This window comes from Clarias gariepinus, chromosome 16 (genome assembly GCF_024256425.1).
Source record: "Clarias gariepinus isolate MV-2021 ecotype Netherlands chromosome 16, CGAR_prim_01v2, whole genome shotgun sequence".
Lineage (NCBI taxonomy): Eukaryota > Metazoa > Chordata > Actinopteri > Siluriformes > Clariidae > Clarias > Clarias gariepinus.
The window spans coordinates 7,350,814-7,375,976 of NC_071115.1; the positions used below are offsets into that span (position 1 = coordinate 7,350,814).

At 36.8% G+C, this 25,163-nt stretch overlaps 1 protein-coding gene across 1 annotated transcript in view; it reads left to right on the plus strand.

Annotated features, from left to right (window-relative positions):
* asic2 (acid-sensing (proton-gated) ion channel 2) overlaps nt 1-25,163 on the plus strand; it is a 160,161-nt gene that overhangs the window by 118,457 nt on the left and 16,541 nt on the right. The window contains exons 3-4 of the mRNA XM_053514769.1: nt 10,094-10,221; nt 22,906-23,050. Coding sequence (XP_053370744.1) covers nt 10,094-10,221; nt 22,906-23,050 — 273 coding nt within the window. The remainder of the gene's footprint in view (nt 1-10,093; nt 10,222-22,905; nt 23,051-25,163) is intronic.

Genomic DNA, 25,163 nt, shown 5'->3' on the forward strand with positions numbered 1-25,163 from the left:
ATAACTGTTAATAAATTAATGTTTACAACTGATTGTCACTTGTTTAAGGATTCAAAAAAAAAAAAAAAAAAAAAAATATATATATATATATATATATATATATATATATATATATATATATATATATATATATATTGATGTGATCCAGACAGAACTTAAGTTTGACAGGCCCAACCCCATCACATTCTTTCTCATCAGGAGTGTTTAACTCCATGCAAACTCTGATCAGGCATGACAACTGGCATGACCAGTTTGTTGAATATGATTTAAAACATTTCTCGATATAAATTAAATAACACCCATACACCCCTGAAACAATGGATTTTGTTACTCCTCATTTAACCTGCAGCAAGCATTGATTAATATAAATGTGTTTCTCACTTCTTATGTTCTTCCTCGTTCTCACTGTAGACCATTAATAAAGCAGTCAAATGGTCTGTCAGTGTTTTCAGTGCGAGTTCTTCTCTCATGAGAGCATTACACAGAGCAACGAGTTTCTTATTGCTCCACTCAGCCACTTCATTCCTCTTCCTACGGGATCATTTCGTGCTCTTTATAAAGGCCTGTGCTCGTACTCCTCTCGCTAGTGATATACTAGCTACAATAAAATCAGTAAAGGCACATTTCTTTCCAATAATTCACATCACAGTGGACAATTTATTCATTCCAACATATTTTATCATTATGAGAATTACATCACAATGGCCTGTTTTTGTAGAAGACCGTAGGCTTTTACAGGGAAGGTTTGATTCTGTTTCATGGCTTTTATTAGTTCCGATGGGTTTTCCATTGTAGACGGTCTACAGATGCGTCTATAGATAACTCATCATCAGGTGTCTCGGTAACCTGTCTGTTAATTAGTCTTAAACAATTTAGTAACAGTTTATAGGTGTTATTGTTTACAGTGTTGTATAAAAACCAAGAAAATTTCTCTTTTATTTAATTGCATTTGGATCATTCAGAATGTTGAATTGTTCATGTTTTGTAGATAACTTATTGTCTGTAAGGTACAGCATATCGCTAATTCAAAATTCAATTCCTGATAAATTCTGAGGCATGGTGGTCCGGATCAACTGCTTTTTGAGTCTTTGGTGATCATGAGTGAAAGTAGGCCAGAATGGTCCAGTATGGCGTCCCAATAAAAGATTTAAAACCAATCAAGGAACAATTTTCATCAAAAAAACACATGTCTGCTTAAACAACATTTTGTCTCCTTAGTAACTGCTTACAAGTCGATTGATTCTAAATCACCCTTGTTAACTCCTTATGGCTAATTAATTTCTAACACAAGGCATGAATTTCAAATCTGTGTTTAACCCCTGATCAAGGGCACTACTTGGTGTGTGGAACAAGGGGTTTGCACATGCTGCTTAACACACTAAATTGACACTATTTCAAACTCAACCATGGAAAAGTTTCTTCCTTCCAACCTTCCTCCCTTCTTTTTTATGCTGTTAGAATCGCCACTAGCATTGCTGAGAAAGTACAGACATACACAAACATATACAGTGACTTAATGATGTAACTCTCCAGGTAATGGAAAAACAAAGCCAGGGTTTAGGAGGTGCGCTATTGAACCAGCACTAGCACCAGATGTTAACTAGCACCTGGTTCACTTTGTTAAAAAAAAATCTGTCTACATACAGTACAGTACAGTAGTACATTAAAACTCTTTGCCCCCCTGGTATAGACGGTTCACAGAGTGTCGATATTGGACTATGTATTCTCTCCGTCCATTGTGAAGCATCGCTCCTCACTGATCGTTAATGAAATTACTAAGCCTTTACTCCTGTGTGCACTACATCTCGTTCTGGCCCTGCTTATTTAGTTATCGAGTTTGCTTGGGTCATTTTCTTGATCGCTGAACCTTTGCTTGTTTATGACTTCGACTCGAGATTTATCTGCGTTTCCATTTACATCAATAAACCCGCACTTGCAAACCTCTAAACCTCTGTTTGTGCCTGACAACAATCCAAGTACAGATGTACTTTAGTTTCTAATCAAATGTAGCATTTGATTCAGTACAAAGCTAGTCGGTAAACAGCAAATACAGACAGTAAACTGCTTATTTTAAAGGTCCCGTGTGTTACTTAACAAGTCTACACGGCTCTCATCTCTCCCCCGAATGTGTCTATTAATGCAAGATTTTCCCCCCTCTCACCCCTGCCGCCTCCAGCTTGCGTTGGAGATCTAAACCTACTGTACATCTGGATTTCTGTCTAGCTCTAAATAAATTGTACTGTTCTACAAGGTGGAGTGATCCAACATTCTCTCCATGTATCCACACATTTGTTAGTCATCACAGGAAGAGGTTCAGAGCTGTTATTCTCTCCAGAGAAAGCTTCACCAGTTGTTATTTGTGTGGGTGCTAATCAAACCCTAGAAAAAGTACAATAAAAACAGAAGATCTACATATTTCCATTAACAGAGCTAATACTTTTTTTAAATAATTATAGACCAGAAAAGGAAGTAGTGTACTGTATGTGAATGTAAAGCTGAGCTTAAAGGTAAACAGTTCTCCTGCGTCTTTGCTACAAGTGTGTGGGGTCTGGAGCTGAACACATTGAGCTGTTGCGATCCGTTTGTTTCCCCAATTTTATCTACCCAAGCCATCAGGATGTCTTCTATCTCTGTTCCAACTTCAATTCGCATCACTCCTTCTTACTCTAGGAGAGAGATGCAAGGTGCAAAGTGAAAGTGTGTGCATGCATAATGCCTCCAACGTTTTGTGGTGGGCAGGAAAAAGAAAAAAAAAAGGGGGCATTAAGTTCAGAGGAGGTAAGGTGAGTGGAACTTAACAAAATATGTGGATACAATGAAAGATACTGTACAGAAAAGAGAAATACAAAGTATTTTCAGTATTTTATTACAGTGTTTTGATTGCCCTTGTTTGGTAAATTTGGCAAAAAGTTGGTCAAAAAGTCTACTTTGTACAAAGGTTTCCGACAGCGCTGCCAAGTTCTCAATTCTGATTAGTCAAAAGATATAGACTTAATTTTTAGAATAGCTTTTTTGACTATAGTTCAACTCATTCTAATATTTTTGCACAAGGACTTGTATGGTGGTCGTGCCACTGAAACCAATTAAAATTCTGCGTAGTTTTGGATGTTGTAAAGTTTTCTGTTGGGAGAACAAAACTCTATAGGGTTTTTATTTTGACTTTCCACAGTCTATGAATGTGGAAAACTAAGTACAGTTCTCATTTTCTGTGTTTATTTTATAGTAAGGAGTAACGAAGATGCTTAGGGGTTAATGTATTGTAGTAGAAGTACACATTTTATTATTGTAATAGTAGTGGAGCAAAAGTACAGAGCCCCTAAGGGGACATGGGTGGGGGAAAAAAAATCTTTGGAGGAAAAAAAAAAAATCCATCATGGCGCAAAAAAAAAAAAAAAAAAATGCGAGGCAAAAAAAAATGGGATATGAGACGCGACGGGAAAAAATACTGGAGAGAGAGAAAAAAATGGGACAAAGAAGAAAAAGAAATCGAGACCATGTGACTCATATTTCCGGCGCCAAAATACGGCAAGTACAAGCTCCGAGTACATACTGAAAATGTCTTTATATTTTAGGCCAAGCTGAATGTAAAACTCAGCTATTCATAATTCTACTCAGTAATTTTCTTCATGCCTGTTTAACCAAATCTGAGTATTATCTTTCCCTGGATGCTTCTTCTTCTTCTTTTATTTTTTAGCGGTTGGCAGCCAGTCTTTAGGCGCATTACGGACTGGATTGATACTACACGGTCAAGGATCAAGCTTTTAGGAGCATTGCTGCCACCTGCTGGACTAAATCAGCAACGCTGAAGAGTCAAGTTTTGCGAGATCTCGCAAACATTTTGCGAGATCTCGCGAACTTTCCGTGATATCTTGCAAACTTTACGAAAAAAAATTCCTAGCTTAATTTTTTTTTGCCTAGCTTATTTTTATTTTTTATTTTTTTTGGCTAGCATGTTTTTTTTTTGTTTGTTTGTTTTGGCCTTGCATTTTTTTTTTACCTTGCTTGGTTTTTTTTTGTTTTTTTTTACCTCACATTTTTTCCCCGTCATTATTTTTCAAGGTGCATTTTTTTTCCTCCAAAGGTTTTTTTTGTTTACTCATGTCTCTTTAGGGTCTCCGTACAAAAGTGAAAGTTGCCAGAAATTAAAATAAGAAAGTACAGATATGTGAATATTGCACTTAAGTACAGTAACAAAGTACTGTATTTGTACTTCATTACATTGCTACACTGTCTGTAGGTCAAGCATGAGTTTGGCGTGATTCAGAACGAGTCAGAAGTACATCATAATTGATTTAAAAGTACACTGCAACATTTTGTGGCTAATGTGTAGCTAATTATGTGTAGGAGGCATGCGTCAGGCATTTCAGCAACTGTCAAGAATTTAATTTCAGGAGAAAATCACCTTCTCACCTTCTTACACTCTCACTTCTTAGAAATAAAGTTACATGGTTGATGGCGGAAAATACCTCTTAAAATGATCACACATTCTTTAACCAATAAAAACTCTCACTCATTCTTCATCTATACCACTTTATCCTGAACACAGCTTTATTGGCGTTGGGGTTTGGGTTTATGGAAACAGTAACTCCGCTATATCACTATTTATTCCTACAAAAAATCCATTTATTTCGTTTATTTGATCTTTTCTTCTTCTCCCTTTCTTTTCTTCTCCTATTTTACTTCACATCTCGTCTCATCTCACCCCCCCCCCAATCTCCTGTCATCTTTTCTTATTCGAGCCATGTAAAATAGTGAATATCCTCCAGTGCTTAAATTGTGGTTCCAGCAGGAGAAACACACTTGACCTTGTTCTCTTCTTCACGGCCACAAAAATATTATATCATATACTCAGCGATCCAACAGACTGCACCTTCAGAATAGATGTTCCAGTTCATCAACCTCCTGCCCATTCGGTGAGAGCTGAGAGCTTACAGTAGCTTCTCTTGATGTTTCTCCTCAGTAGTAGCTCGAAGAAATGTAAAACAGTCTGAGAGAAGATAAGGGATAAAAATGACGAACCATAACTTTTGAACAAAGTTATCAGTTTTTAACCCCCGCTACCCCCCCCCACACACACACACACACTTCTTTCTTATGCACGCACCCACTCGCACTGTGACTCTCTATTTTTTTTTTTTTTACTTGAATGCATAAAACACTTTTTTGTCAGTTGAAAGATAAAAAAGTGAAACTTCAGAACTTCAATGTGGATTTTCAGAAGCTTCACCTGCCTCCGGCTCTGTATGCATTTGAAATTTGTCTCATTTGTAGTCTTCACATTTTACACACACACTACAAATTCTCTCAAAGTCTGAACAAAGGACATACAGTTGGGCTCAAAAGTTTGCATACCCTGAAAGAAATTGTTAAACATCGCCATTTATTTTTAAAATGTAATTGATAATGCAAAAAAAAATAATAAATAAATAAATATATATATATATATATATATATATATATATATATATATATATATATATATATATATATATATATATTATTTAAGGATTGTGGTCATGTGAAGTCATAAATTATCACATACATTGTTTGACTCCTTTTGACACCAAATAATAACTGAAGTCACCCAAAAAAATGGTAAATTAGTTGTCACTTGCGCTTTTCAGCACAATGAAAGTATTTTTTGCATCTCCCAGTTAGGAAGCCGCGTCTGAAAACCTTCCAATCTGAACCTGAGTAACCCACAGCTTTACCCGTTTGAACCACCACTGATTAAGAGGTGACATATCCTTGAATGATGTTTGGCCACATTACAAATAGGTTCACACATACAGGTTTAAAGGCTATTAAAGGGAATTTTTCACACATGTGACTCATTTTTTTACATCATTAGTCAGTGAGTTGACTTGGCCTGATACTGTACCATGGGGGAGACAAAAGAACTGCTAATGGACCCGAGTAATAAGGTAGTTGAACTTTATAAAGCAGGAAAAGGATATAAAAAGATCTCTCAGCACTTGAAAATACCAGTCAGTACTGTTTAATCTCTGGTAAAGTGGTTGAAAATAAGAGGTTCTCTTTGATACTAAGCCACGGTCGATCGAACGAGAAAGATACATGCTGCCTAGGGATAAAAGTGGTGGTATAGTTTCAAAGAGCACAATATGGAGAACACAAATGACCTGCATGGTCAAGTTGCCAGGTGAAAGCTATTACTGCATGCATGCCACAAAATGGCCCACTTGCGGTACACCAGGCAGCACCTAGACAAGCCTCACAGCTCCTGGAGCAGAATCATTTAGAGTGATGAGACCACAATTGAACTTTGTAGTCACAACCTTTAACGCTTAGGTCTACGGTGAAAAGTAGACCAGCCCCACTGTAAAGCATGGTGGTGGATCTCTTATGTTTTGGGGGCTATGTGAGCTCCTGGGGCACAGGGAAATTGATGGCAAGATAAAAGCAGCATGTTATCAGAAAATACTGACAGACAATTTGCATTCTACAGCACGAAGGCTGCAGATGGGAAGCTTTTGAATGTTCCAACATGACAATGATCCAAAGCACGAGGCCATGAAGGTTCTGGAGCGGTCATCACAGTCTCCTGACCTCAATATCATTGAGCTACTTTTGGGAGATCTCAAACATGTAGTTCATGCAAGACAACCAAAAAAAATGTATAGGAACTTTTCACAGGAACATTTTGCCAAGATGATTGGCCACCTGAGAAAATGAATAACCTCATTCATACAAATATTACAAAAGACTGCACGTATTTCCTCATTTTCTTTATTGTCATGTTTTGTTTGATTATTGTGCCATTTTATTATGCCGTGCATGTGAACTTTAGTCCTATACGAAATATAATAAAATAGTTTTCTTGTGTGAAATGGTACGTATTTTGCAAATTCTCCCAGGGTATGCAAACTTTTAAGCACAACTCTGTGACCTACTGCAGTATTTCTGTTATTTCGCTCTAATCCATGTTTAAGGATAAAAAAAACAACATTTGTTAGCTTACTGTCACTAACGTGTTTACTGAGGACAGTGAGTTCTGCATCAGTGCTTGACAGTGTGATAAATATAGATAGTGTGTGTGTGTGTGTGTGTGTGTGTGTGTGTGTGTGTGTGTGTGTGTGCACGTATTTGGTTTGTGTGTCTCTTCCTCTTTCCGTGCTGCAGCCTAATGCAGCTCATGACACAGCTTGAGAGATAATATAAGGTGGCAGATTCCCAGGAAAAAAAGATATGACAGCTCTCAGAGCTAAGGGTGAGAGAAAGCTGAAATGTCAAAGATGGGGAGAGAGAGAGCACGAGCGAGAGAGAGGGATGAAGAAAGACACCGCAGGGCTGGAGAGGGGTGTTTAATGCCAGTCGCGATCAGCATTGAGAGCTGTTAGAGCTGCACGACATGAACCAGACTTTAGTCATGAGGCAACTTCAGTGGGATCTGAAAAAAAAAAAAAAAAAACAATGTACTCACAAGATCCATAAACAGGGTTCTGGAAAATTGTTGAATTTTAACAGCATCAGCATTTAGCACATAAAAAATATATATATAGATGTTTTCCATTTTGTTTAGGTCTTTTCTTATTTTTATTTCTTTCTATATTGTAAAACAACACTGAAGGCATCCAAAATATGCAATGATCTCCTTTGAACATTTGATATTGAGATGTTGAAGCCGTAATAGCGGCTTTAATCTGGGATGTTGTTTGTTAAGTGCTGATTTCTGAGGCTGGTGACTCTAGATGAACTTCTCCTCTGCAGCAGAGGTACGTTTTTGGTTGTTGCTTTCCTGGGAAGGTCTTCATAAGAGCCAGTTCTATCATGGAGCTTGATGGGTTTTGTCAAAGTCAACTTTATTGTCGATTCTGCTACATGTACGGCATATATAGAGAGAATTGAAATTATGTTATTCTCAGTCCCTTACAAGCAGCACTACGCACAAATATTTCAATGTAAAAGAAGAAAAAGGGAAAAAAATAAAAACACTTAAATAACACAAACCAAGATTATAAATCTATATCAAGATATCTAATTTTAATATCTAATTTCTAAAATTAATATCTTAATATTATTCCTAAATAACAACTAACTGTTGTTGTTACTTAATTACCTAATTCCATATGTGTTATTTCATAGTCTTTAACTCTCCAGTATTGTTTTAAAATGTAGAAAAATAAATGCAAACGTGTCGAAACTTTTTGACTGGTGCTGTATTTCCAGGATGAGCATTGCATAAATTCTATGCATTGTATTTATGAGGATCGGAATAAAAAAAAGTCCAGCCCTTGTTGTGTACCATGGCTTTCAAAATGACTGAACGAGTAGAGCAAAAAATCTGCATCAAATTTTGCGTTAAGCTGGTACGTTCACCCGCGGAAACTATTCGGATGATTCAGAAGCCTTTCGGGGACGATTCATTGAGTGCAGCATGAATAAAAGTGCAGCGCTAATGCCTTGGAGATGGTCGAGAATCTGTTGAAAGTGATCCATGTTCTGGAAAGCCTGCAATAAGCAGAACACCTCAGAATGTTGAAAGTGTACAGGCTGCAATCGACAGAGACGGGCGATATTTAGGAGTTTATTATACTGTATGTAATCCAGTTATTACATGGCTGGATGCTTCCTGGACAGTCCTCGTATCCCTCCCTTGGACTAGTGTTAAAACCTGGAACATAAATGGACTTAATTTGATTTTTTGGGGGTTTAATACACAGCACATTGCCTGGCCCGAAATAATCACATCTGGGGCATTCATGTTAATTTAGGACTACTGTATACAGTATGTATAGAATATACTTTATATGCATATTCGTTTTTATTTTAGCAACATAGAGTACTGTGCGAAAGTTCTGAATCCCCTCAAATTCTTCATATTTTGCTTCCGAAGACACAGACTTTCTTGTATTTTTAATGTAGTTTGGATGAATAGTTCTCCAGGCTTCCTCATTTTTGGCAAATTTTTGTCTCTCATTTTCAGCCTAGTGAATCACCTATAACTATTCAAGCATAAAACCCATCTAACTCAAGGCATGAGCCAGTGAGAAACAGGTGCGGATGATGACAGACGATCAGGCAGGTGATTAGTATATGGTATACAGTACACAGTTTGACAAACTGCATTTACAGAGTAAATCTGGTTCCTTCCTCATGTCACCTCAAGGCTAAAGCCCCTCATTAGTCATCTAAATCCGGCAGGTAAGATAAATCTTTTTTCTCTCCTTAGTTCATAATACACAAAGAAAATATACAGAAAAATCTTCCTGATCTCTGCACATCAATTTGTTCCTTTATTTATTAGCCCCAGTGAGCGTTAGATCATGTTATACTTGCATCATTGCTCTGGACATTGATGTGTGTCTTGGGCACCTTTGTGGACACGTTTTCCTGCCGCAGCCTCTCCAAAGACGCCTGCTGACTCAGTGGGTCCTGTGCACATCAAAAGCTTCTGAATGTGTAAAAAAAAAGCCGTTCATCTGATGTGATGTTCTGTCTCCAGCCTTGAAAATCTTGATACTAAAAAAAAAAAAAGTCGAATAGTGTTTTAAAATGCACTTGCTGATTCATTCTCACCATAAATCTCTGTTTCTATTTTAAGGGTCGTTTTAACATTTTATTAGCTCAACTTTTTCCCTGGAGGCCTTGTTATGTGGTCATTAGGAAAGGCTGAAGGATCCACTAAAAAACAGCGATAAAACAGCCACCAAAGCTTTTTTGCAAGCATAAACAGGAGTAATAAGATATTACAAAGTAGGAAAAAATAGAACATTTCTAACAAGTAACTTTATCAAGTTTTAAAGTGTTACATTTATCCCAGTGGTTACTTAGCAATCTGATAAATGTTGTTTTGCCTGGTTGTTTTAAACTCTCAAGGAAACGACTTTTGCCATGTTTCTGTTGTGATAAGGTCAAGTCTGCCCCTAACTATGAAAATGTGCCGAAATCAAAAGGGGTCTCTTAGAGCTGTTTGGACCTGCAGTTATTTTTGGTATTAACTTTTCATCGTTTGTTTAAATGTTTGTTGAGGAGGTTTGGTGCTCCATCTGCATTCCAGTTTATCCTCAATGTGTTCAGGACAGATTTATTCCTCACGGTTCCCCTTTTCTCTCCGTCACTTTTCTTTGTACAGAGGAGACAGCGTTTGAGGCAGGCGTGAGGGTGCAGATCCACAGTCAAGCCGAGCCTCCGTTCGTACATGAGCTGGGCTTTGGGGTGGCTCCAGGGTTCCAAACCTTTGTAGCCACTCAGGAACAGCGGGTGAGTAATGACAAATCATGTTCCCTATCATCTCTCAGGATTAATTGGTTGTCTTTGCTGTGATATATATTTATATATAGTTTGTCTGTTGAGACTGAGAGTCTTTTTGTGTTGATCTCATTCTGTGCTATGTTTTTTTTTTTTTTTTTTTTTATCAATCAGCTGCCCAGCATAGAGATTTTCAAGCGAATATGTCCTTCAATTTTTTTTCTTTCTATCTGCTTTTCTCTAGACTCTTTGTGCTTGCATGATGTCTTTCTGTGACCTTGCACTCGGCTGTCTCAATGCCAGACGTTTAACTGCCATTTGCTTCGTTTGTATGAAAACGGCTCAACATTTTAGACCCATGGCCTTGTTCACCGCTTTCCACACTAATGAGTAATTTCACACCAGCATGGCTAATGGTTGCCCACTAATAGCTCATGCTGATCAGGGCCGCTAAACATCATAAGGTACCTAACAATTTGTGCAGTTTAACCTTGTAATGTCAGCGTGTTATGGGCTGTTTATTTTTCCTGCCTCATCTTGCTAATGGTCCTTATTGTGGACATTTGACTCCTTCGCGCGTTAAGCTGTCATGCTACTTATTTTATACATGCAGATCTAGTGACACCTGTTGTTCTACCAAAACAATATTTACCAAAAAATTGCTGCAGTAAAATTTGCCTGACAAACCTGAGCTGGAGCCTACTGTGAAAAAATTTTTTATAGTAATATTTTGATATCACACCAAGAGGCATAGAAATTTGGGTCTGTGTGGTTGATTTATTGTAAGATGCTAATTTAAATGGCGTATTTTAGCTAAATGTTGATTTGTGTTGATGGTGGCAATGGTGATCATTGATAGCGAGGTTGGTTAAGCGGTAATGAGGTGATGCTGTGTTTTGGCGATAGAAAGCAGTTCAGTGGTAGGAAGGTGTGTGGGTCAGTGATGATTAAATATTCGAGTGGTAGTGTGGCAAATACAGTAGGTGATGAGATTGTTGCAGGTTGACAAGTTACTTTGGCAACACGGTGGCTTAGTGGTTAGCACTGTCACCTTGCACCTACATGGTCTGGGTTTGATTCTCTCCTTAGGGTCTGTGTGCATGAAGTTTGCATGTTCTCCTTGTGCTTAGTGGGTTACGTCTGGGTTCTCCAGTTTCCTCCCAGAGTCCAAAGCCATGCATGCAGGTTAGGCTAATTGCCGTTTCCAAAATTGCCCGTACTGTCTGAATGCGCATTTGAATGCTGATCAGAAGTCTATTCTTGTAAAAGTCCCTAGTTTCCACCTTTCTACCAAGGTTTCCTAGATGGACAGATGGGTGGACTAGTTACTTTAGGTGCAAATAGGTGAATAAAAAAATCAATGGGGTAGATAAATATACTGTACATATTGTAAAGGTGCATTAGTAAGTTGGGTCAGTAGTGTTCAGGTGGTTTAGTTATGGGGGATGTTTCAACGTTGATGAGGTGGTTATGAAGTAGTGCTTGGGTGGTGGGATGATTAAATGGTGGTAGAATGGAGGGGGGGGGGGTTCTTTGTTGATTAAATGGATTTTTTTGTGGCTGTCTGGCTCATGACTATTCCTTTTTACAGCATCACCAAGCTGATTTCTCTCTCCATCTCTCTCTCTCTTTCCATCATTGTATCAGTTGTCTTCTCTCATAATCAAATGCAGTCTTTCTAAGAAAACAACTAAAGGCTGTCTCCAACTGAGAAGATAAAAGAACCTCTATGTAAACATGGAAAACAACTTTATCATTCTTTTTTCTGCATGGGATATCTGACAGAGGCAGGGACTTAAAAAAAATGTATGTTATAAAAAAAAACATGTTACATAAACATGTTTATTCAGTCTGTCAAAAGTAATTGCATCACAACATATTTGATGATGCAATCATTAGCAATGTTACATTTTGATGGCAAGAGAGTTACCATTGATAGATCACTGTTTTATCTGACAAGCTAATTTGTTCCAGTCTTTGATTTTTTTTAATAATTTATTATTATTATTATTATTATTATTATTATTATTATTATTATTATTATTGGTAGTACTAGTTGAAGTAGTTGAAGTAGTCGTAGTAGTAGATGTTGTGCCGTATACGTATTTTAGATGTGAAATATTTAATAAAAATCTATTTGCATGAAATTATTTGAACTTGCCAGAATTGACGATGAGCTCATATAATGCGAACCAGTTGGTAGTGCCATAATTACCTAGCCTATTTGTTCATGTTCAGAGCCGAGATAACAGTTTTTCAGTCAGATGCAGAATGATCAACATTTCAAAGATGGCAAAGAAGGGGGTATACAATTACTGGACACCAAATGTGACACATTAATTAGATAGACTTTATTGAAAAGAAAACCATCTGTACACCAGAGCACAGGGAGATAAGGCTGATAGTCTAGTATGTTTTTCCTCCTTTTAATTATTATTTAGCTATTTTGCAACCAGAAAGGTCAATTGCCAACCAATTATCATTAGCCGTGATGGTGTATCCAGAGGGAGAAATGAGTCATGGATGGAGCTTTGCTTAAAACCCACAGTGACAGAATGAGGAAAGGAGATTCAGTAGGAAAAAGAATGAAAGTGGGGAATTGAATGTCTGCCCTAGGTCTGTAGTGATGCAGATTGAAGCTGGTATTTATTTAGATGGAGAGACAGACAAAGTAAATCAGGTTAAAAATATAAATTGTAATCTCAGTTTTATCTTTATAGAAGTTTGCATAACACTATAGTTAATTGACATTTTTTCAAACCTTTTTTTAAACCTTACTTGAAATACTTCAGTGTGTATAAACCTTATTACAGATTATTAACAACACAGTTAATACTTAATAAGTAATGCTGCTTCTTTAAGGAAGGAAACAATGGATACTTGCATTCACCAATGTTGAATGTGTGAATAAATTAAATAAAGCTTTGAGAATTAACATAACTCATTGGATGTAAATGTTGGATTCCACCATTCACAGCCTCATGTTGGATATCTTTTAATTAACCACTACTGGTATCCTTCATTTAAATGATATCATACAAGGGAGACAGGGAGTGCATATCAGTCCTCATATTCAGTACAACAGCATGAAGATTAAACTTTGTGCTAACCTTACACACTTTTGTCAATTTCTTCTTTACAACATCAGAAAAATCTGCCCATTTCTGTATACACAGAGTACTTAGGTACTAGTATTTCCAAACTAGACTACTGGACTATAACTCACTCCTGGCAGGTCTGCCTCTGTCCACCATTCGTCCTCTGCATCTGATCCAGCATTCAGCTGCACATCTTGTTTTCCAACCTTCCCAAGTTCTCCCACATCACCCCACAACAGTCCACAAATCCGCTCCTTGCCCTGGCGTCCTGTAGCTGCACACATCAAATTGTGTGTCAAAATGCGGGCAAATTATGGGCCCAGCACCCACTTACCTGTCAGCTCTAATCACACCAAGCACCGCACCACATTCCCTACGAATCCTCAACACTGCTCGACTGGTCACACCATCTCACAAAGATTGAGGAAGACATGCATCTACACCGTTTTCTGCCCTAGCACCTACAGTAGGTGGTGAAAAGAAGGTCCTATAGATGAATCACTGGCAATGTTCAAACATTGACTAAAGACCTACCTTAGGTATTTGGGGGAATCCACAAAAAAAAAAAAAAAAACCTTCCCAACAGTGTTTGACTGTACTTAGTTAGTAACCTAGTAACCAGCATAAGGATCTAACCAATGACGGAAACTTAAAGGCACTTTTGTACTGTAAGTTGCTCTGGATAAGATATATATTAATTTAAAACTTTAACACAAATTGCTGATTGGAACCCTCGATGGCATAAATGTTACACAATGCTGGTGTTCATTATTTAGCTAGCATCTGTTAAGTAACCGTTAGTCTGGGTCAACATCAAAGTTGGTGACATAATCTAAAATATATTAACTGTTTCAAAGTTCTTTATTTAGAGTTATCTTGCAGCTGCTTAGTTTACTGTTCAGACTTGAATACAGTCCATGTCATCTAGGTTGCCAGATTGTTTTCTTCAGTACCACTTTCTTGACAAAAATGATAAAAATAGACTTGATGATGTACAAGAGTAATAATAATAATTCTAAATTGATTATTTTGTAATAAATCATTGCTCATAATTTTTTATTATTATTACTGAGAATTATGGTTTGTGAAATGTCTCATCTAGTTACTTCACATCAAGTGTATTGATGGTTGATGATGATGATGATGATGATGATGATGAGAGAGAGAGATAGCTGTGTGTTGACAGTGAATTCAATATCAGCAAAGAAATTTTCTTTACAATAATTTACAACCAAAGCAGAGTATAAGACTTCCCGCACGTAGATTAAATTTTCGTCCCTTTTTCAATGTCTTGTTTTTGACAGTCTTTCAGCACCTCGATGAGGCTTTCTATTATGACTCTGGGTCTGAGTATGTAAATTGCATCACTGTCATTTGTCACTGTGGCTGAAATCGGGAAAATAGCCAAACATTATGAGAAAAGATTCTGACAGGTTTTTGACAAATGTTCTTGCCAGCAATAAACTTCCCCAGCACTACAGAAGTGAGAAAATGACACAGTGGTTATTTCCTATCAGTGTTAAATTGCACCAAAAGCAGTCGGATGAAGAGATGATGATGTTAAAATTCTGCACCTCCGGTGTTGAGACAAAAACTTAGATGATGTAGATGAGATTTAAGAAAGCACTTCTTGCCGTGAACTTTTCATTAAGCATTTTTTATTTCCCGAACGTAGTTTTGCTTTAAGGTACATGGCTCATCCTGATGGAGAGAATAGAAATCTTGAAATGTAACATCTTTCGTTTTTACTTTGGGGTTTAAATGCTAAAACTTTACTTCAGTTTAAAATACAGGCAAATTAGAAACTTCTTCCAGGTAAAGAACAATTAAGCTTTCTTAGAATATAGCTTGAATGGAGCTTTGGCAATGTGAAGTGTTTTCTCAGGATGCCGTATACTCTAAATTAGTTCACACCCTAAATATGGTCTTCTGTTAAATTATTCTCCAGAAGAAGATTAAACCCAAATTAAAATTTTATTTGTCACATAAAATATACAGTCATACACAGTACGATATGCAGTGAATTGCTTAGACAACTGCTCGTGACCTAAAAACAAAAGAATTTGAATAGGAAAGGAAATAAATATGAAAATTAAAAAATAAAGGGGAAATTTAACTAGGAAAGAATAAAATAAAATTAAAAATAAAAATAAAATAACTGTACAAAAAATACACAATATAGAAATTTATATATATATATCTTTTGTTTTTAGGTCACGAGCAGTTGTCTAAGCAATTCACTGCATATCGTACTGTGTATGACTGTATATTTTATGTGACAAATAAAATTTTAATTTGAATTAAGTTGCCAGATGATCATTGCATTAAGTACATTAAGATTTTTTATTTTTACTTTTTGCACACACAAACAGAGGAGAAAAACTTTGATCATTTTAAGAATTAATCGAACACAAACAGTAACTATGAATGAACAGGTTGCGTTTTATAATTGAACAAACATGTTGCACAAGGTCAAGTTGGGGTCACCTTATAGCAAATTCCCAGGCTGCTTTTTGTTGCCTATCCACCCCTGCCCTAAACTATTTTTTGTTCTACAAAGTTATACACTGTAACAGAGTCATAAAACACTATATGGTACAGTGTAAGCTTGTGATTTATACTAGTGTGTCCACTGCTCCAGTCTGACAGTAACTGATTGCAACCTGAGCAATAGGAATACACAGCTCTGTATGGCATGGCCAGAGACCATTTCCAAACCATTACTGTGAATTGAGCTCTTGAAGTCTATTCTTTTTTTTTCGAAATCTTTCAAAAGAAATGATTTTGGTTCCTTTTATGCACTTTAGCTCTGTTGAAAAGCATTTAATTAGAGAGAGTCTGGAGTGGACACGGTTACCCTGCTGCCCTGTTGCATTTAATTGGCCTGCCATTCTAACCTGCTGGTTACCAGGGAAGCAGGACTGATGTTCTTACTAAAAAAGCCTTTAAATGTCACTTTATTCCTAACAAAATTTTTTCTTTTACCATTTACAAAAAGAGAGCACTTGGCTCTCCTTGGTAGCTGGCTCTTATTTAAATTGTGCTGTAAAGGACAGACGGCTTATCAGAAGACGTTATAAACCACACCGAAAATAATTTACAGCTATGAAACAGCAGAAAAGATGTTCCTTACTTCTGCTGCCAAAGCGGCTAAAATGTAGTTTCAGCAAATAATAATAAAAAAAAAAAAAGTTTGTTACAGGAAAACTATGAGGGTAAGTCAAAAAATCTTCTTCTTGTCATGAAGAAGTGTACAGTGAATGAATGGCTAGAGAAGGTCAGGTCAAAAAAGGTCGCACAAGTGTCAGCAATCTACAGTAGAAGGACCTGGAAGCCCGTTCACTCCCAAAGCTGATGAGAAACGTCCACACTTGTCTAGCCACACAAAACCTTATTTTGAGGGGTTGAAAAATACCCCCTTATAGTCCTGATCTTGTTTCATCTGTCTCTGAATGCAGCCCTATAAGGACATAGATTTACTTCTGATAAAGAAGTGAAGACAGCGGTGCATTCATGCCTCGTAGTTTAGGGTAAACCTTTTTTTTTTTTCAATGGGAATACAAAAGTTTTCCTAAAAGGTAATCAAAATATATTCTACAGCCAGAGTGACTATTGTACATATACAGATTAAAGGAGGAAGGATGTGGAAAAGCAGCATAACACATGTTACTAGAACAATTTGAATGCACCTTGACACCTTAAGATTATACAGGTCTCTAGATTTGTACCGAAGTGTTATTTTTCATTTATTTTTGTGTTGATGATAATCGGTGAAACTGTCTAACACGCTGGTCCTAAATCTCCCATAGGTGTATAATTGTTGACTCTGACAACTATAACATATGGTATCATTCTTATCCTCATTAAAGCAGCCCTGTTGGCCTGTCAATAAGGGGCGGGGTCATCCCGCAGGAGCCAATGAACAATAGGATAGAAATGTTTTATCACAGAATAAGGGTCATCAGTCAGGACGGCTTTGTATTGATTCGAAGTGACGCTTCTCTCTAAAGGCAGAAGTCAAGATGTGACAGCAAAAAGGAGGGCCCCCAAAATTCCACAGCGTATAGAGGCCGTGTTTTTCTTTTATTTGTCACCTACAATGTTCAAGCCCATACTGTACCACATTAATAATGCCTGAAATCCACACACACTGCTTTATTTTTTATCTATATAAATATTTGATGCTTTGTGTGTGTGTGTGTGTGTGTGTGTGTGTGTGTGTACCTGAACAATGAGCAGTGAGAAGTCGTGGCCCTAAATTTATGATTAAAAAATGTCTTAGGGCTGAGCATGAAGTGGGATCTGATTTGAAAGTCTAACAATCCAGTGTGTGTGTGTGTGTGTGTGTGTGTTTGTGGAGTTGCCATATTGACCTTATCCTTCTTTAAATATGGCATAATTGAGTCATGAGACACAGTGAGTGGGCAGGTCAGTGCGAAGCTTCAAAGGTTTTATTAAACCGGTGACTCAACCGTCTAAATCTGCATAATGCATGACTGAAACTGAGCTGAGAGGAATAAAGCAGAGTGGATTGGTCTCCCGCTGTGAAGTGATAAAGGATACAGGTTAGATTGTACAGGTTAGGTCGAACTGTATTGCAAAGAAAAGTTTCATGGTGCTTAACGGACTTATTTGTTATTTGGTTTTAGGTAAGAGAGTACTGTCAGCTTTATTAAACTCATTATAAAGGAAGAATTTATTAATTTACTCCATAATATTACAGTGCATCCAGCAAGTATTCACAGCGCATCACTTTTTCCACATTTTGTTATGTCACAGCCTTATTCTAAAATAGATTAAAGAATTATTTTTTTCTCAGAATTCTACACACAGCCTTTGCCATGAAGCTCAAAATTGAGCTCAGACGCATCCTGTTTCCCCTGATCATCCTGTTTCCCCTGATCATCCTTGAGATGTTTCTGCAGCTTAATTAGAGTCCACCTGTGGTAAATTAAGTTGATTTGACATGATTTGGAAAGGCACACACCTGTCTATATAAGGTCCCACAGTCGACAGTTCATGTCAGAGCACAAACCAAGCATGAAGCCAAAGGAATTGTCTGTAGACCTCCGAGACAGGATTGTATCGAGGCACAAATCTGGGGACGGTTACAGAAAGAATTCTGCTGCTTTGAAGGTCCCAATGAGCACAGTGGCCTCCATCATCCGTAAGTGGAAGAAGTTCAAAACCACCAGGACTCTTCCTAGAACTGGCCGGCCATCTAAACTGAGCGATCGGGGGGGGGGGGGGCCTTAGACAGGGAGGTGACCAAGAACCTGATGGTCACTCTGTCAGAGCTCAGGAGGTCCTCTGTGGAGGGAGAAGAACCTTCCAGAAGGACAACCATTTCTGCAGCAATCTCTAGGTCAGGCCTTTATTTTAGAGTGGCCAGACGGAGCAACTCCTTAGTAAAAGACACATGGCAGCCCACCTGGAGTTTGCCAAAAGGCACCTGAAGGACTTTTAGAGCATGAAAAACAAAATTCTCTGGTCTGATGAGGCAAAGATTGAACTCTTTGGTGTGAATGCCAGATGTCATGTTTGGAGGAAACCAGGCACCGCTCATTAGCAGGCCAATACCATCCCTATGGTGAAGCATGCTGGTGGCAGCATCATGCTATGGGGAGGTTTTTAGTGGCAGGAACTGGGAGACTAGTCAGGATAAAGGAAAAGATGACTGCAGCAATGTACAGAGACATCCTGGATGAAAACTTGTTTTTGTTTTTTTATTTTATAAATTAAAATTAAAAACCTCAAGCTAACTTTTTTTACATTATCATTATGGGGTGTTGTGTGTAGAATTCTGAGAAATAAATTTATTCCATTTTGAAATAAGGCTGTAACATAACAAAATGTGGAAAAAGGAATGCGCTGTGAATACTCGCCGGATGCGCTGTATATCAATTATTACTTATAATCTTATTATATCTTTAAGCTGTATTCCATATTTATTCTTTTATACTGTTGATTCTGTAACTTTATACTCAAGACGTATGCGTTTTTTCAGTACTTGGACTAATCCCCCTATTACCCAATAAATAAATAACCTTTCCAACTGCGTTTGTATACAAGTGTAAGTATTCATTAAATGATGGAAACTTCAAAGTACTTTTTGTAAGTTGCTTTGGATAAGATCATTTCCCAAATATGTAAATGTAAATGTATTAGTTTGAATTTATATAAATTTCTTAGACTGTTCTGACACCTTGGCAGTGGAATTAACTTCCTCTAGATGTCCGTACCGCTGAATCACTGGCAGACTTATCTGGCTGCACGGTGGCTTAGTCGTTAGCACCTCCAGGTCCTGGGATCGATTCCCGCGTTGGGTCTGTGTGCATGGAGTTTGCCAGCTCTCCTCGTGCTTGGTGGGTTTCCCTTGTGTTCTCCGGTTGTCTTCCTAGCACATTATAAGTATAGGTACATTAATGATTTGAATATTAGAGTGTACAACCCATTTATAATTTACATCACATTTTTTAAATTATTATTATTTTTGGTTTAATTGTACTCTTTGTTGTTTAAATGTATACAGTACAACCATATTTATTCAGAATTTCTTACTGTCATGGTTAACTTGTAGGTACTGTAGGGTAATTTAGATACAAAGGACTAATTTATAACTGAACTATGTAATTTAAATATTTATACAAAATCTCTTTTGTTACATATAAATTGTTAAATATCTCTACTATATATTTTTTATGATTTTCCCACCAACATGCATAATTAAAGCGTATAATCATATTTTAGGGAGCTCCAACAAAACTTCCAATTGCTCACATTAGACATAATTGACCACATAAGGAAATTTCAGGCTGCCTGTGTTTTGAAAGTAATTTGGCTTTGCTATAACCTCAAAGCGTTGCAATCTTCTGGCTAAAGCACTTAGTATTGAATTTGAGCTAAATGTAATAATCTGACTGCTGTTTTTTCATGTCATGCCAAGGCTAATAGGATAATCCATAAGTCATGTCATGTTTCTCAGCTGACATACCTAGCTTTGATTTAATCTCTGGCAGTGATGGCTAAATCTCATTTCCCCTGCAGATATCATTTTCTGATAAGCATCAGGTTGGATATTGGTTCTTTAATCTGGGGATGGGATGCACTAGTTTTTCTACTCACACTCACATGGGGCGCCACATGGCATCAATGGTATCATTAACGTATATGTCTACGTGTATGCACTGTCGATTATACTGTAAACATCTTGACACCGAAAACTTGTTTCTCAAAACAATGTAACATCAGACTTTTTGTGCTATTGGAAATGAAACTTGTTGCAAAAAGCAAAAAGGTCATTAACCAGATCTGTTGTTTTGATGTATAATAATTATATATATATATATATATAATAAAATATATTTGTTGCGTAATTTTATAATAAGTGAACCAGGCTGTAAGAATTATTATTATTATTATTATTATTATTATTATTATTGTGATTATTTGATTCCCGCTTCTGTGTGCATGGAGTCTACCTGTTTTCCCCATGCTTGGTGGGTTTCCTCTAAGTACTCCGGTTTTCTCTCACAGTCTAAAGACATGCTGATTAGGCTAATTGACGTTCCCGAATTTCCAGTAATGTGTGCAAGTGTGTATGTCTGTGTGCCCGGCAATAGATTGTGCTCTGCCTCATGCCCTCCTGAGCTAATTACTGTATAAGTAAGAAGCTGACTTGAACATATACAGTAAACAAAGCTAGCATAAAGCTATAGTATATAATGTTCAAGTCCTGTCATGTAGCTAAAAACCAAACGAGCGCAAAAGGTAATTTTACACTGTATTATAAGAATGTATTCAAAGATTAGCATAGAAGCCACTATAAAAAACAAAAATTAGGACACAGTGTGATATATAAAAGAATTATATATATATATATATATATATATATATATATAATTCTTTTAATGTGATCATCATTCCTAAGAAGTAAAATCCCAAAGCAGAAATTGAGAGAGAAGCTAAATCTATTCTCAAGAGAAAAATAGATGGAGTCCTTTCTTTTGTATTGCCTGAGTTTTGCATAATTTTAAATAAACACCAAAATCACTTTCTTGCTTTTACAGTTTTAAGCCATCAGTAAACAATTTACATAGATCTCTATGGGAAGTGACTGCCAGGAAGGCAGAACGAGATTCTTTAATATATTATTATTTTTTAATGCCTGCAGGGTAAACTAAGCTTCAGGTAACATCAAGTGTTTTAACATCTGACCAATCGGATCATAGCTCAGTATACTGTAAGGTATAGGCGGCATGGTGGTGTAGTGGTTAGCATTGTCGCCTTTTACCTTCAGGGTCCAGGTTCGATTCCCGGCCAGGCTCAATTCCTGTCTCTCTTTGCATGTTTTTCCTGTGCTTGGTGGGTTTCCTCCGGGTACTCTGGTGTCCTCCCATAATCCAAAGATATGCAGGTTAGGCTAATTGGCGATCCCAAATTGCCCGTAATATGTGAATGTGTGTGTCCTGTGATGGATTGGCACCCTGTCCAGGGTGTACCCTGCCTTGTGCCCTTAGCCTCCTGGGATAAGCCCTAGGTCTCCGTAACTCTGTATACAGAATAAAGCGATATAGAAGATGAGTGAGTGATACTGAAGTATAATTACAAGTATTTAATCAGTGTTAAAAGCTTTTATTGTCAATTAAATTAGGTTTTTGCAAAAAGACCTCTACATTTCCTGGTCATGGACCTAAAATTTCAATGTTTTGTTCCCTGAATCACTTAGTTATCACTTTTGCCTCAGGGCAGAAATCACTTAGTTATCACTTTTGCCTCAGGGCAGGGTGCTCCATCATGCTGGAAAAGGTATTGTTTGTCACCAAATTGTTCTTGGATGGTTAAGAGAAGTTGCGGTTGCAGGATGTTTTAGTGCCACTCTTCATTCATGGCTGTAGTCTTATGAAAAATTGTATTGGCTGAGAAGCACATGAATGGTCTGAGGATGCTTTACTATTGGCATAACACAGAACCGATGAAGAAGACTTTATAAAAATTAATAGTTGTAATGGTAACTAATATGTCTATTTTTGGTACGTTTACCAGTATGCAATTTGATGTCCTACTTTAATGTTTAGTGGATTGTCAAGTCGCATGGGTTAAATCTCCTCTCATATTTCTTCCCATTTTTTGATTTAAAAGATGCATTAAATGAGTTAAACCAAACTGTTGATTGAATGGTTAATAATCAATTAGCTGAACAAGTTTAAAAGTCAATACTAGCAAGAAGCTTATGTTACACTTTGTAACACTTTGTTTGCCATTTTCCCTTGATTTATATTCGCATAAATCAGCTTCTATGCAATCACACTCAATCTTGGTAAGATTTCCAAAGATCTCAGCAGCTCCGATTTTTCAGGAGTGGCATGACATCTGCACAACCATTTGTTTCCACTTTGGAAGGCAGCAACTGCTTTGTTAACTGTGGTCCAAAAGACATACGTAGCTCAAGAGTCAGGTGTGTGTGTGAGTTAAAAAGACCTTTATATAACTATTTCCTTCATGTCAGCACCACAGATTATTAAATGCCTGGTTTAAACGTTGGCCTTCATCTCTCTCTCTTTCTCTCTCTCTCTTTCTCTCTCTCTTTCCCCTGCAGCTGACATACTTGCCACCTCCATGGGGAGAGTGTGTGTCCCAGGCTCTGGGCTTCTTCGAGGTGTACAGTGTCACAGCCTGCCGTATCGAGTGCGAGACACGCTACATCGTGGAGAACTGTAACTGCAGGATGGTGTACATGCCCGGTTCGTTTCTATCGCTCTCCATCCACATCATTTCATTTTTTTTTCATCTTTTTCCATGTTATCTTTAATTGCAGTGTTACAGTAAATTATCTCAGGCATGACAGCTGTATTTAATGGTGATGTCTGTGTCATGATACAGGGTTCTTTTCATTTTACTCTATAATCTACAGTATAATCATTTGCAATTTTATCAGTTGCCATAGCTCCTTTTGTAAGCTGCCTAGGAAATCAATTTCTTATCCCCACATGTATCTATGAAGGGACACCACATAAAACTACTTTTTTATTTATACTTACATTATTAAACACAATTTGCCAACCAATAGTCTGTTTTATCATCACAAAAAATGGGGATTAACTGCAAAACTGCATTTTCTTTTGATACTTAAATTATGGCATCTACAGTACATACTTTTGATTCCTCAGCAGGCTCTCTTTATCCTTTCCATATCTAAAGATGAATTAACTCTGATTGATACAAAATGCTGACAATGGAGACTCCTTCCACTAATAGTCTATTAAGCTGCATAAATAAAAATAAATTACATGAATAAGGATCTCACAAAGAAATTTCATACCAAAAGTCACACACTTTTTAAAATCCTGATACAGGGTTTCATTGTAAAAAAATAAAAAATAATATATATATATATATATATATATATATATATATATATATATATATATATATATATATATATATATATATATATATATATATATATTTATTTATTTATTTATTAAACGATAGATATTCTATTATTTTTCTCAGACACACACACAAAAAATATTCATAATGTTTATATGTTTTTTTTTGGCAAATATATTAGTTCTCATTACTTAGCAACCCTTAAAACATCCATAAATAGGCATTTGCGTGGCTCCTTGTTGTCATGTAATTGGTGAAACAAAACAGAATAGCAGCTACAGTGCATTAACCAAAAAAGAGAAGACAATTAAAACAAAACAAATGCTTATGTTTTATTGACTGTCAATGCATTTTCCCCAGCAGTCATGGACTTCTATTATAAGGCACTGTCTTCATTTCCTAAGGTGGCACAGGAGCTGATGGTGACACTGCTGATGATGCATAACAAACTCAACTTTTTATGTTTTATATTCCATTATCTGATTGATGGTGTACCCCATGTTTGTTGATGATGAATATAGTTATTCAAAATATTTTCTTCATATAGATCATAATTAATTTAATAAGGGAAAGCTTGTTATAATATCACACCAACATTATGTGCATCCTATGCCTCACTTGAAAATTGTCAAAATGTTCGCTATTGCAAATAAGAGGTTCTTAGTTTTCAATGAATAGATATAAACCATTAGTGTTAAAAACAACTAAATTTAATTCATTTAAAAAGAATAATTTTAACCAATTTTCTAATTTAAAGAATTTAGATATATGAATGTCAACTAATTTATCAACAGAACTCCATCCTGTAGCAGAAAAATTATTAGTCTAAATGCCAAGTAACCAGCACCATATAATCTTATTCTTCTCTGTGGCATACTGTACATCTTAAACACATTGTGGTGTTTATTTACACACTGCCGTTCAAACGTTTGGGGTCACTTTCTAACTCCATGATGGTTCCTGATTGTTATTTCTTTCTACATTGTAAAGTAATCCTGAAGGCGTCCAAAAAATGCATTAATCTCCTTTGAACAGTTGATATTGAGATGTTTCTGCTACTTCTGCTCTGTAAAGACTTCATAACGCCTCTAATCTGAAGTGCTGTTAATCGGTCATTTTTCAGGCTGATAACTCTAAATGAACTTCTCGTCTGAGGCAGAGACGAGGTAGGTTTTGGTCTCACCCTCCTGGGACGGCCTTCATGAGAGCCAGTTCCATTATGGTGCTTGACGGATTTTGCAAATGCACTTGACAATACTGTTCTTGCAAGAGCTATTACATAAAGGCTGACCTCTGTGTCTTAAAATAACAACTAACTGTTGTTTTTGTTGTTGTTACATAATTACCTAATTCCATATGTTTTATTCTATAGGTTTGAAATCCCCAGTATTGCTGTAGAATGTAGAAAATAAATCACTAAACAAAAACAAAGAAATTGCAAGTGACCCCAAACTTTTGAACGTA